At 41.5% G+C, this 15,035-nt stretch overlaps 1 protein-coding gene across 1 annotated transcript in view; it reads left to right on the plus strand.

The window, feature by feature from the left end:
- The first annotated feature begins 3,655 nt into the window (after positions 1–3,655).
- Positions 3,656–15,035, plus strand: part of LOC137620853 (techylectin-5A-like) — a 29,359-nt gene continuing 17,979 nt past the window's right edge. Inside the window, exons 1-2 of the mRNA XM_068351301.1 lie at positions 3,656–3,666; positions 4,463–4,493. Of these exons, the coding sequence (XP_068207402.1) occupies positions 3,656–3,666; positions 4,463–4,493 (42 nt within the window). The remainder of the gene's footprint in view (positions 3,667–4,462; positions 4,494–15,035) is intronic.

Here is a 15,035-nt window from a genome sequence, read left to right on the forward strand (position 1 = left end):
TTTCGGCATTATGTCTGTTCGGCATTCTGTCCGTTCGGCTTCCTGGCTTCTGCTTCTTGTCCTTCGGCAAAAATGCATTCGGCATCCCGTCCGCGCACGACCTGGACATAAGCCTATGAAGGACAGGCTTACCCTTGCTTTTTGTGCAAACGCCAGTGGGGACTGCAAGATAAAGCCCCTGCTGGTGTACCATTCAGAAAATCCCCGAGCCTTCAAAGCCCACAAAGTCATCAAGGAGAACCTTCCCGTGATGTGGAGGGTGAATGCAAAAGCCTGGGTAACGAGGCAACTGTTCATTGATTGGGTGAATGTCTGCTTCTGTCTGACTGTCCGAAAATATTTGGAAGAAAACCGCCTCCCTATGAAATGTCTGCTGGTGTTGGACAATGCTCCAGCTCACCCTCCTGGCCTCGAGGAATATCTTCTGGCCGAGTATTCCTTCATAAAGGTCCTATATCTACTGCCTAACACCACCCCTCTCCTCCAGCCCATGGACCAGCAAGTTATTTCAAATTTTAAAAAATTGTACACGAAGCATCTCTTCAAGAGATGTTTCCAAGTCACAGAGAGTACAAACCTCACTCTGCGTGAATTTTGGAAAGATCACTTTAACATCGTGATATGCCTCAAACTCATCGATCTCGCTTGGCAGGAAGTTTCGAGGCGTACCCTAAACTCATCTTGGAGGAAGCTGTGGCCTGATGCTGTCTCTGCACGAGACTTCGAGGGGTTCGGGAAGCCTGGAGGCGAAGCCGAGATCGTTGACGATCCTGAACCAATTCAGCAGTCTGAGGTGGCTGACATCGTACATCTTGGTACGTCCATGGGGCCTGGAAGTTAGCGCGGAGGATATAGATGAACTGAAGGAGTTGGAGACGATCCAAGTGAGTGATATTCAAGAGCAGTTCTCTAGCGGTGATGAGGTGGATGTTACACCTTTGAAAACGGCAGACATCAAGGAAATTCTTGCATGTTTCCATAAAAGGGCAGACTACATCGGAAAGGAACATCCAGAAAAAGTTTATACCAACCGTGCGCTTCAATACTGCAATGACGTTTGCCTAACGCATTTTAGAAATGTGTTGAAAAGTAGGCAGAAACAAGCTTCAATGGATAGTTTCTTATTAAAGAGGCCAGCGGTATTAGTAGGCCAAGATGAAGGTGAAAGTGAAGAAAAGAAACAGAAAAGAGGAAGGGATGAAGAATTAGAAGGTGAAAGTAAAGAAAAGAAACAGAAAAAAGAAAGTGATTAAGAAGTAGAAGGTGAAAGTAAAGAAAAGAAACAGAAAAAATAAAGTGATGAAGAAGTAGAAGAGATTTAGAAAATATGAAAAACGTAAAGTTATAAAAAAGCAAAAAAAAAAAAATTCAATTTTAAGTTTTATGTTACCGTTAAGTGTTAAAGTAATTTTTTCTTTCATTTTATAGTTTTCCATATGTAATGTTAAGTGTTAATTATTTCTGCCATTTTTTTATTTCGTAAAGTGTAAGTGTTAATGTGTTAAGTGTGTAAATTACTGTACGTAGTCTGTCACTTATTACGTTTTCTGCCTTATGCCATCCTCCTCTGCCGCGACTTCGCTATCGGACATCGTCTCAATCAAAAGGTAAGTTTCAACTTTTTTGTTACACTAATTAACTGTAACCTTTTTTTCAGAGTGTACAGGTATCAATCCTTAATTTAGGTGTACGTACAGGTAACAATACACCTTCACTGATCTAAATGCTTTACATACACTACCGTAACTTTTATACAGTAGTAAAGAAAACGGACTATTTTCTTTGGGCTTGGGGGGGATAACTTGGCTATAATTACATTATTGAATAATCTCATAGTGGTTTCTGGAATGGATTAGGCTGTTTTTAACGGTTGGGTTAATTATTGAATGATAGAAATGGCTGCATTGCATGTTTATTACTACAGTTTAGCGTGTTTATGAAAGAAAAGGTGACTTTTTGTAAGGCTTGGAACGGATTAGGCTATTTACATGTAAAACGTGACTCAGGATACGAAACCGCATCCTGAACGGATTACTTTTGTATCCTGAGGCATCACTGTATCTCCCCCATCCCCCTAGACATCGAGAAGGATGGAATTAATGTACGTACAGTAGGTCCTCAACTTACAAATTTTCAGAGATGCCAGCACAAATCCAATGGAATCATAAATCTCAGATATTGTATCAAAAGTTTGTACTGTATACTATAATAAGATAAAGAAATACTGTAATAAAAAAAATATATTTAATACAGTAGGCGAAACAACATTTGCAATAACCTGACATTTATTTCATATGAAATGGGACTATTTGTTGCCTTTTGTAGCAGGAAATTGTAGGCATAGGAGTCAGGTTAGGCTTACTCTAGGCCAAAATTTAACAAAATTTGACTTGCAAACAATTCAACTAATAAACAGCGTCTTGGAACCTATGAAGTTTGTAAGCTGATAACCTTCTGTGTACCCATTTCTCATCAGCATACATTTTGGCAACATCCTTTTGGATATACCAGTAGATTCTTTCTGTGACCACCTACCAGTCTTCTGGTAACCAGGTACTGTACTGTAGTTTGATTATAAGGACTTTCCCCCTCCCAAGGATAAGTCTCCTTTTGAAGGATGATTGTATATTATCGTGTAGGAACAAATCACAGATTTTTTTAAAGTAATTTGTATTTTTCCTAAGTATGCAAACCTCTGCCTCAAGGTCATAGTTTGCGAAGCTTACCCACTATGTGACAGGCAAGTATGCATATCTCATTAAAAGTTTAAACTGCCATTTTAGCTTTTCTGAAATCATACTCTTATTAAAGGAATTGGGTTTGTATAGTTAGGAAATATACAAATTACTTTAAACCTATATAATTTTATGGAGTCATGGGTACTTCATAAACAAAGTGCAACTGCTCTTTTCCACATCAGGATAATATTGATATCTCACTCCCTCATCAGACACATGTTCCAATGTTGCCCATTCACCCTAATTAATGTCACTTTGGGTTTGCATAATACTGTACTGTACTACATGATTTGTTTGGAGTGAGTTTGACACCTATTCACATTTTCAATTTACATAAGTTTTCCCTCCTAACCCCACCTGTTAACGGTTCAATCGCACGTGGCCGTTACCATAACCAACATCCAGTCGCCTTGCCGCATTTTGATTTTATGCATAAGCGATAGAAAAATTACAAAGAATAAGCTCTGAAATCTCTAGTGAAAAAGTAAGAAAACTGATATACATAAGAGGGAATAGGTAAAACACTGCTACAGTTATTAACACTTATTGACTAGAAAAATAGCTGCAAGAGACTGAAGTCCTATGACTCCCCTGAACCCCCATCTCCCTGCTGACTCATATTCACAATCACCTGCCTCCAACCCAGAATGTCCGCTATCTTCGTCCAGTAAAATTGCCGGGATTTAATTATTTTTTCAACTATACATAGGTCACGTCGAATGAAAAGAGTTGAAATATCTGTAGTACGTAGAATACGTCCAATGATGTTCAAAGGGTTATTTAGTGTTCAGAGGATTAATAATGTCCATAAGGGGAGATTTATCAAGTTGGTTTGAGTGAGAGTTCATTTTGATATTAGGTTATATTTTGTCTCTCCATCACATACCCACGTGCAAGTGAGGATGGTAGTCAGCGTGATGACTACAAGGTAAGGGTCACTAATATAGATAGAATTTGAATTATGAAATTTATTATATTCATACTCTACTAGAGAGACTTCCTGCACCGAAAGGGCAAAGAAGATATCAAAGAACATTGTCTATGTTGACTCTTCCACCATTGAATTTGCGGATACAATGAGAGGATAAAAGAAACATTCTGATTGAAGCACTTGAAGTCAGGGATATCGGATCTGGCCCAACCTCCAAGAAGAACTTGTTATTGACACTAGTCCCTTCCTCCTCCTCACTTAGAGTAATGGCAAGAGAATTTATTTTGAGGATGTGTACAGGTCTTTCATGACCCCGATTATATGGATTTCTTAGGTATTAATAGGCCTGTGGTGATATACCCCTAATGGTGCCACCAATATGGTCTACTGGACATCACATGTGAGGGGAGATTGGTGAGAATGTGGTAGGAAATTTTTTTGACTATTTAAGAGGTTGGGAAGCTGGTGTCTTCGAGGATTTTAGCTTGATGAGTACAAGGTCAGATATGTTATTGTTATAATAAATTTTATTATTCAAATTCCATTAATGCTCTTCTTTACACTGCGGCTGTCTCTGTCAGAGAAGCTACAATTAACCTGGAATTTACAAGAGGGTTATGTTTCATGGAGATAATTAATAAAGGAACATTTATACTAAACTGAATTTATGACTTAGAAATAGGGTTTCACTTAATCAATTGCCCAGTCTTCATCACTTAAAGAATATGTTTGAGTCTTTGAAACAATTGAGTACAATCACCTATTTTTTGCTTATTTACTTTTTATATTGCAGTTCCCTTGAAGATACATTACATACTGATATTGTAAATACTGTAGACCTATTGCTTTATTTAGATTAATTTTTCCAAAGCTTATAGTCGTCATTTGGAAGGAATGGATTTGACTCCTTAAATTAAAGCAAAATTTAAGCTCACTTTATCCGGAAGATACTCCTTTCCCTAACAATCTCGAGCTATATCCTTAGCTGGTTACAAGTGTCTTTATTGAAGTGAAACACATAGAGTAAATTTCCTTTATTTCTAATGGGAAAATAATAGTTTAGTACATGAGCATTTCAAGTTGTGAGCTCGCTCACTTTCAGAATGAACTTAACTCGTAACTTTAGAAAGACTCTACTCTGTTCAAGACTACTTTATAAAGTATGCCTCCTCAGTTTGTTTAAGGCCGAATTTGTTATGTGTAAAGTTGGAAACTTAATCAAGAGCATAAAATTTTGATCTGCTCGCAGGTGCAAAATCCTTCGGAATAAAGTACAATAGAAGACTAGTATGATACATGTAGGAATGCATTGCAGCATGGTGCAGGTATATTGTATCTTAATCATGTAGAGTACAAGAATAAGGATTAGGAAATTAAGAACAAGAAAAGAATGTGCAGTGCCTCACCTAGTAATTCTGTAGGAGGGGCTGGTACTGCTGTTAGGAATAGGAGTAGGTCTAGCTGGTGTGTTATCCACGTCTGTTGTAGTTCTTTCCATATTATTATTATAATTATTATTATTATTTGTTATTATTCTGATTATTTATTATTATTCTGATTATTTAGTACCATTATTGATTATTATTATTGATATTTTTTATTTATTATTATCATTATTTATTATAATTATTATTATCATTATTTATTATTATCATTATTATTATTATTATTATTATTATTATTATTATTATTATTAGCTTAGCTATAATTCTAGTTGGAAAAGCTAGATGCTATGAGTCCAGGCTCCAACAGGGAAAAATAGGTCAGTGAGGAAAGGAAATAAATAAACGTTTAACAAGTAATGAAAAATTAAAATTAAATATTTTTTAAAACATTAACAACAATAAATCAAATTTTTCAATATTAAACTTACCCGATAATCATGTAGCTGTCAACTCCGTTGCCCGACAGAATTCTATGGAGGGATACGCCAGCTATCACAATACTAGAAGGGGGTGTACTTACCAGCGCCACCTGTGGCCAGGTACTCAAGTACTTCTTGTTGACACCTCCTCAATTATTCCTCTGTCGTGCTTCCGGCAAGACGTTCTGGGATACGCTTATGTTCTTGGAGTATTTTCACGACTTTGGTGAAGTATTTCTCTTTGATTTCGGCTGTCGCTTTACTGGAAACTTCTATATTAGCTTAGTTAGCTTTTGGAATTAATTTGATTAATTATGGTGACGAAGAGAGTATGAACTCTCTTTCACCTTTAAATGGCCGACCCTTCCCTTAGACGGAAGTGTTGGTGTCTAAGAGAGTATAGACTCTCTTTCTTAATTTTGCTTAACAAAAGTTATAGATTTATTTTATATCTCTCCGCCTCTTATAGGCCTCTTCGATTAACTTCCTTTTATTATAAACTTATTAAAATTAATTTTTATATTTGTTTATATTCGACCTTCCTAATAGTAGGCGGTCTTTTCTTGGTACCGAAGTTAATTAACATTGAGCCCGTCATTTTGGTTTTACCTGTTAACATATTATGCTATTTTAATGTCTTTGAAAGAATTTCTTTGATAGTCTCGTACTGTTTTCAAAGTTGAACTAACGTTTTGTTTTGTCTCTGCAGTTGTTGACGTTCAGAACGTTCAACTTGCGCTCTATCGTTACGATAGAGAGAGAGTATTCACGGTTTCACGTTGCAGTAAGAGTAACCGTGTCTAGCGTTTTGTTCATTCTTTCTTAACTTAATGGTTTTAATCCTAATAAAGGAACTTTTCATTTTGGGAAATATTTCAGTTTTTTCCTTTAACAATAATATGTTTTAACGATATATATGATTGGGCTCTTCTCTCAGGTTCTAAGTCAAGAGAGAGATAGAGACGGAGGGAGAAAGAGGAGGATAAACGTTTCATTCAAGCGAGTAACGTTGTTATCGTTTTTGCTCTTCTCCCTAGTCTCTTTAGGGAAGAAGGTAAACGTTTCTAGAGTGATCTAGTGTTTAGTCTCTTTCCAGCCACTGAATTATTTATCTTTCATTAGATTTTTCTGTTACATTGTAATTCTGTTTTCGCAATTACTAACTTTTGAGAAAGGATAGAATTGCGTGTTTCAGGTACAAACCACTTAAAGTTTCGAGTTCAGTGAAATAAGTGCAAACAGAAAATCAAAGTGATAAGTGATTAGCGCAAAGTGTGTCAGTGTTGTGCGTGAGGGTACTTCTGTGCGCGCCAGTTGTCCTCCCAGTCCGGGACCTCTTGCAAGCTCCCAAGCCCAGGGGAGAAGCAATGTCGAAGGGCAGAAGGGTTCAGCAGGCCTTGATCGGCGCACAGAAGCATCCTCGGTGGTTGTGGGCGTGTCTTACCGAGACCGTCACTCCCACCCGCAGACGATTGAGCCCTTATTTTGCTCGTCTGCAGAAGAAATTTAGGGGAGAAAACGCTGGTCTCAGGTCTCAAGACCTCTTAAACGTAAAGTCCAGACCTATGCCAGACGTACAAAGTTAGAGTTCAACAACCCGGATGCAGTCATTGGGTTAGCTCTGACTCTCCTCAGTCATCAGTTGAATGCACTCCGCCTAAGAGGAGTAAGGTTCTGCCACAACAGAGCTCGACTGTTAAGGCTTTACCTCAGCCTACTGTAGTTTCTGCCGACCCCAAGTGGACTCTACTATAGTCCATGCAAGCACAGCTTTCGGACTTGATGCGTGAGTGTCGGGCTGAGAGTGTTGCGCCTCCGCCTCCGCCTACACTCCCTCCGCCTGCGCTCGCTCCGCCTGATCGCAGTACCACCTGCCAGGCGTACGATGTTGAGCCACGTTCTGAGTTTGCTGTTCCCAGTGGTGTTCAGCCTCCGCCTTCCTTAAGGCAACCTTTACAATGGGATCAGGAGGATTATACCTCTCTTCCTCCGCCTCCACTTGCTGCTCCACCAGTGATGCAACACTCGGTTGAGGTACAACAACCTCTCCCGTCCATGAGTCAGTCTCCTCAGCTCTCGCTGCAGCGAGCTCAACCCTCCTCAAGGCAAGCACCTCAACACCTTAGCCTTGCGCCTCAGGAGCCTCAACTTGCGAGATTTTTACTGCGTTCTGCGCAGCCACTACCTTTTCGCTCTCAGCTCACACCGCAGGAACCTCAACTCGTTCCTCAGGAACTTGCTACTGCGCATCCGCCAACCACTCAGCAAGCGCAACCCTTGAGTTCAGCCACTCATGCCAGGAGTCAGCCTCCTCCACCCATGCGCCTACCTTCTGCTACTTCCTTTGATCAGCCTTTGCAGACTGAGCCTCAGGTGTTCCCTCAACAGAGTCTTGAAGAGGAAACCACAACTATTGTTGTTCCAGCTCGTTCTGACTCTGCTGTTCAGCATACCTTACCTCCATTTTCAGACCTTATGATAATGGAGGTTATTTGTATTACTTATAAAAATATATTTGTATTCCTGGCAATATATTTTTAACAATATCGCAAAATATGGCAAAAATATGAATCATGAGTTATGAATGTAAGGTATATATTATGTTGATATTAAAACCCCATGCAAGCATGCATAAAGCACTCTAGCACTGGTCATGGAATTTCTGAGAAATGTTAAACGCCATGCACACGCTCTGCTTACCTTACATGCTCTGCTTACAGCATGCTCTGCATTCTACATGCTCTGCATACAGCATGCTCTGCATTCAGCATGCTCTGCATACAACATGCTCTACATACAGCATGCTCTGCATACAGCATGCTCTGCATACAACATGCTCTGCATACAGCATGCTCTGCATTCAGCATGCTCTGCATACAACATGCTCTGCATACAGCATGCTCTGCATTCAGCATGCTCTGCATACAACATGCTCTACATACAGCATGCTCTGCATACAGCATACTCTGCATACAACATGCTCTGCATACCTTACCGCATGCTTCTCAGTCACACATCTTTGGTTGTTGCCAACTCACTAGACTGTCAAGCAGTTTCATAACGTTGCCTTCTAGTCTGCTGCTTTTGCACCAGTGAACCCTCACTGAGAGAACTTAGCTTTTCTAGGATATGGTCCCTGTAGATGAGAAAGTTCTTTTCTCCCTCCTTCTGATATTCCCTTGAGGACTCTGTCATTTGGAGGGAGCCTTTAGCTGCATAGCCTCCTATGGACTTTTATTTAAGCATAACATGCTTCCAGGGAAGGTAATGGTTCCACTTCAGTCGCTAATCCCGTCTGTTACCACACCTGCTCCCATAGACCTTGAGCTGTGTTACAAGACATGCAGTCCAAGCTTAGTCCTTGTTAGAGGATTTTTTGTTTACGGAGTCAATGTGTCACGGGGAAGACGTTCAACAACCAACAGAAGTGACTTGTTGTGACGCAGTGCGGCAACCTCAGCAACCCGATAAGGAGTTTGTCTGTACGACCCAGACAGTCTAGACAGATTCGGGTTGTCACTGTACTTCCTCGCTTGCCCATGATTGACAGTTCACAGACTGTGCAGCAGTACCATGATCTTGTGTCCGGCTCCGTCAGACGACTGGCTTTTAAGAGCTCCCACAAGTCGTCGCTGTCTGGAGATTTTCAAATGGACTATGGATCTGACCAAGGAACTGGGCCTCCTGGTCAATTTTGAGGAGTCTCAGCTCGTCCCATCCCAGACCATTGTCTCCTTGGGTATGGATCTTCAGAGTCGAGCTTTTCGGACTTTTCCGTCGGCCCCAAGGATCTTCCAAGCCCTAGAATGCATCCAGAGCATGCTGAGAAGGAACCGATGCTCAGTCAGGTAGTGGATGAGTCTAACAGGGACACTTTCATCGCTGGCCCTGTTCATCGTGTTAGGGAGACTCCTCCTCCCCCCCCCCTTCAGTATCATCTAGCTGCTCACTGGATAAAGGACATGACGCTAGAGACGGTCTCAGTTCCTGTTTCCGAAGAGAGGAGGTCTTCTCTCGCGTGGTGTAAGAACAGCTTTCTTCTCAAGGAAGTCTACCTTTGGCTGTTCAGAAACACGACCGCCGTCTCCTCTCGGACGCATCAGACACGGGCTGGGGTGCGACTTTGGACGGACAAGAATGCTCGGGAACATGGAATCAGGAGCAAAGGACACTTCACATCAATTGCAAGGAGTTGTTGGCGGTTATTCTGGCCTTGATAAACTTCAAGTCCCTCCAGCTTAACAAAGTGGTGGAGGTGGACTCTGACAACACCACAGCCCTGGCTTACATCTTCAAGCAGGGAGGGACTCTTTCGTGGAAGTTGTTCTAGATCGCAAGGGACCTACTCATCTGGTCTAAAGATCGAAAGCTAACTGGTAACGAGGTTCATTCAGGGCGGTATGAATGTCATGGCAGATCACCTCAGACGGAAGGGTCAGGTCATCCCCACAGAGTGGACCCTTCTCAAGAATGTTTGCAGCAGACTTTGGGTCCTGTGGGGTCAGCCAACCATAGATCTGTTCACTACCTCGATAACCTAGAGACTCCTGTTGTATTGTTCTCCGATTCCAGACCCAGCAGCAGTTCACGTGGATGCTTTTCTGCTGGATTGGTTCCATCTCGACCTGTATGCATTCCCGCCGTTCAAGATTGTCAACAGGGTACTTCAGAAGTTCTCCTCTCACAAAGGGACACGGCTGACGTTGGTTGGCTCCGCTCTGGCCCGCGAGAGAATGGTTCTTAGAGGTACTGCAATGGCTGGTCGACATTCCCAGGACTCTTCCTCTAGGAGTGAACCTTCTAAGTCTACCTCACGTAAAGAAGGTACACTCAATCCTCCACGCTCTTCGTCTGACTGCCTTCAGACTTTCGAAAGACTCTCAAGAGCTAGGGGCTTTTCGAAGGAGGCAGCCAGAGCGATTGCCAAAGCAAGGAGAACATCCACTCTCAGAATCTATCAGTCTCAAGGGGAAGTCTTCCGTAGCTGGTACAAGACCAATGCAGTTTCCTCAACCAGTACCACTGTAACCCAGATTGCTGACTTCCTGTTATATCTAAGGAAAGTAAGATCCCTTTCAGCTCCTACGATCAAGGGTTACAGAAGTATGTTGGCAGCGGTTTTCCGCCACAGAGGCTTGGATCTTTCCACCAACAAAGATCTACAGGACCTCCCTAGGTCTTTTGAGACCTCAAAGGAACGTCGGTTGTCCACTCCAGGCTGGAATCTAGACGTGGTCCTAAGGTTCCTTATGTCATCAAGATTTGAACCTCTCCAATCAGCCTCTTTTTAGGACCTCACATTAAAAACTCTTTTCCTCGTGTGCTTGACAACAGCTAAAAGAGTAAGTGAGATCCACGCCTTCAGCAGGATCATTGTTTTCACATCTGAAACGGCTACATGTTCCTTGCAGCTCGGTTTTTGCTAAAGGAGCTTCCTTCACGTCCTTGGCCTAAGTCGTTCGAGATCCCAAGCCTGTCCAACTTGGTGGGGAATGATCTGAAGAGAGTACTTTGCCCAGTTAGAGCTCTTAGGTACTATCTAAAAAGGTCTTAACCTTTACAAGGACAATCAGAAGCCTTATAGTGTGCTATCAAGAAACCTTCTTTTCCAAGTTCTAAGAACTCAGTTTCTTACTATTCAGGCTTCTGATTAGAGAAACACATTCTCATCTGAAGGAAGAAGACCTTGCTTTGCTGAAGGTAAGGACACATGAAGTGGGAGCTGTGGCTACTTCAGTGGCCTTCAAACAGAGCCATTCTCTGCAGAGTGTTATGGATGCAACCTATTGGAGAAGCAAGTCAGTGTTCGCATCATTCTATCTCAAAGATGTCCAGTCTCTTTACGAGTACTGCTACACCCTGGGACCATTCGTAGCAACGAATGCAGTAGTAGGCGAGGGCTCAGCCACTACATTCCCATAATCCCATAACCTTTTAACCTTTCTCTTGAATACTTTTTATGGGTTGTACGGTCGGCTAAGAAGCCTTCCACATCCTTGTTGATTTGGCGGGTGGTCAATTCTTTCTTGAGAAGCGCCGAGGTTAAAGGTTGTGATGAGGTCCTTTAGTATGGGTTGCAGCCCTGTATACTTTAGCACCTTTGAGTTGATTCAGCCTCCCAAGAGGAACGCTGCGCTCAGTAAGGAAGACGATCTTATTAAAGGCAGAGTAACGGTTCAAGTCGACTTCCTTACCAGGTACTTATTATTTCATTGTTATTGTGGATAACTGATTATATGAAATACGGGATACTTAGCTATCCTTTAATCTTGTACACTGGTTTTCACCCACCCCCCTGGGTGTGAATCAGCTACATGATTATCGGGTAAGTTTAATATTGAAAAATGTTATTTTTATTAGTAAAATAAATTTTTGAATATACTTACCCGATAATCATGATTTAATCGACCCTCCCTTCCTCCCCATAGAGAACCAGTGGACCGAGGAATAATTGAGGAGGTGTCAACAAGAAGTACTTGAGTACCTGGCCACAGGTGGCGCTGGTAAGTACACCCCCTTCTAGTATTGTGATAGCTGGCGTATCCCTCCATAGAATTCTGTCGGGCAACGGAGTTGACAGCTACATGATTATCGGGTAAGTATATTCAAAAATTTATTTTACTAATAAAAATAACATATTTCATATATAAACTATACAATGAGAGGAAAAGGGAAATAAAATACATAACGGTCTCATGGAAAAAAAAAGTCGAAAATAAAACATGTTTCTCACAATGTAACGATTTTAATTACTGTATATTGACCCTATTATCATTGACTTAACTGATTGTTCTTTTCAACTCAGTTATATTAATTTGCAACTTCAGCTATTCACTGTAAGTGTTATCTCTTTCTACCAAGTTTACCTCTATTCCTTCTTCCTTTCTTCCATCGTGCTTCCCAACCTGTCAGCTTTTTCTTTATATCACAACTTCATGGTTTTCCACTAGTTACATTGTGGCACTGAATGGCCTCCCAGGCTCCCTGACATCAGTATCGAGCCCTGTGGCCCAAATTTATAAATCTATCCAATAGGTATAGGATGATGATCCCAACCATATCTTTCAGACCTTACTGTTGTGTATTTTCTACTGTAATACTATATGCGCTACGGGCATTAAGAGTAATTTTGCGCAGTATTGCATTGATAGACATGTTTTAACATAGTTTATAAGAGCAGTAGCTTATTTTATGAAGGATTTAATAATTAATTAATTGCCCTAAAATTTTGATGGGATTCTTCTTACTTTTGAATTGCAGTAGGAGCCAACCTTTTTAATAGTGATGCTCATTATGTGTACGAGGTTTGTTTACATATTCTCACTTGAAGTTGAGAGTCACAACTCGGATTTAGCTGTAGTGTAAGCTTTAAGCATTAAACGTATTTCAATAAGAAGTCTCTGATTGTACCCCCTCCAACCAGAAGAAAAGTCGGCGAAAGTCCTGGCATAGGAACATTCTTTATTATTATTCCAGGTATGTTTGATGGAAAAATTCAACTTTGATAACCAACACCATATCCAACACTTACAATCAGTTCATGATTAAAAATCGTTTTAACCCCCTCCCCCAGTGATGTGAAAACCCATGAAGTGTGTGGATAGTTCACATGATTATCTTTAGTTTCGTCTAAGATAGCCCCATTTTCTTTTTCCTGCCTACTTGAAACAACCAGGTAAGCGCATCCTGAAAAAAAAAATGGGAAAATTTACATGGTTGACGTACGGCCTTTTTATATTCATACATTAACTGATGAAAGGCTTGGAGACATTGATACTTTCTATAAATTTTGAAGAAAAATAATTAAACGTAAATGTTCCATAGAAAGCATTGCGTCAAACAGGTTTATAGTACTACTTGTTAAACGTCTTTTTTGGGCTCAAGCCATGGCGTCCTGATGGAAGGTTCCTGTTTGGTAGCTTCCTTGGGTATAAGACTACTAAGATATTCCCAGAGAATTTAACCACAGGTTATCACAGAATTCTAACTTCTGGAGCGAGTATCTCAAAGGTTTCCCTTTAAGACATCGTAATACAACAGGGGACACGCATGTCTGGTCGTGCCACATAGCTATCTCCACCCCGAACAGAGTTAACGCTTCGGTGTGAAAGGGCTGAGAATAGCTGGGAGCCGTTCCACAGCTAATCTCACTCGTGGCTACTACTGATACTCGAGACGTAAACAAACGGACGCCATTGCTCTAATGACGTCACGCGCGTCTTTATCCTTTGTTTAGTAGCTGCCCTACTGAGACGGATTTTCCCTTGTGTGAACTTTATCGTTTTGCATCTTCGCTATGTCGTTACCTTCAGCCTCGCCTTCTTCTGGAAAGTTGAGTACAAGGTTCCAGTATTGTTTAATTAAGCTCTGGCCGTAAAGTAAATATTATTTTGCGAAATAATTGATGTTTTGTGGCAGAGCTGTGCCTCTACCGGACCCGCCATTTTATGGCGTCGTTGTTGTTTTGCATGTCTTATTTAGTTAGCCACAACAACGCTTCCGGCCTTATATACTAATCGAATACATTAGTTTATTTAGTCTTCATAGCTAGGAACTTTTATATCGTGTTTAGACGCTTTTTATCGGTCATTGATTGACCTCATACCAGTCGGCTACTATAGCCCCCAGGCCAGGAGCCTATATACAAGTGTTCATGCATGATTTATCAGTGATCCTAGACTAAGTTATGAAGATAGTGGCATTATTATTTTACAATACTTTTGACTAGTGATGCAAATGTTTTCGCCTTCAGGGACTATATAGGGGATAGGCTAGTCAGTGATTCTTACTAGCCTAACCTAACCTTAGGACCCCTATATGCTTCCTTCATCCCCTGCCTTGGCATTCCCTCTAATTAGCCTTGATCCCTTTTCTGAGTAAAGGGATTCATTGTCTAATAGAGTATTATATCGCCTCTCAGTCCTCCCTAAAGGAATGAACCCCCTTTAGGATTGCGTCTGAGAGTGAGGTTAGGCTAGCCTACCTCTATGGCTAGGATAGTCTGCGACTTTCCTGCGATAGCGATACGTCTTCTTCCTTGCCTAGTTCAGGACTTTTAGCCCTGATCTAGGTCGGGCTAGGAAGGTTTCTCTGTTCCATGCTGAAACTGTACTCTTGCACCGTTTTAGCCGATCAGCCTAATCTTAGGTTAGGGAGTGTCCTCCCTTCCCTTTGTGGCCGCTCTGGTACAGAAACCCTTCCTGGGAAGACCCCTCTCTTCTCCCTCCCCACCTATCTCTTGTATAGCCTAGCCTATGCTTAGGTTAGTTTATACTCATCTGTCCCCTGTCCTACAACTCCTCCTTAGGGTGGATGAGTAGGGCTACCCGAGCTTCCTTGTGCAGTCCGCTCTGGTACATATACCTTCATAGTGTCCTATAAGGTTAGTTCCTAGTGTAGCTCTGCATAAGGGAGTCTCCCCCCCCCCCCCCCCATCTTGGGTGTTCCCTAGTCCTCCCTTGGGCTACCTGCTCCCGGTCCCTAGTGACCCCTGCATATGGAT

This window comes from Palaemon carinicauda, chromosome 27 (assembly GCF_036898095.1).
Source record: "Palaemon carinicauda isolate YSFRI2023 chromosome 27, ASM3689809v2, whole genome shotgun sequence".
Lineage (NCBI taxonomy): Eukaryota > Metazoa > Arthropoda > Malacostraca > Decapoda > Palaemonidae > Palaemon > Palaemon carinicauda.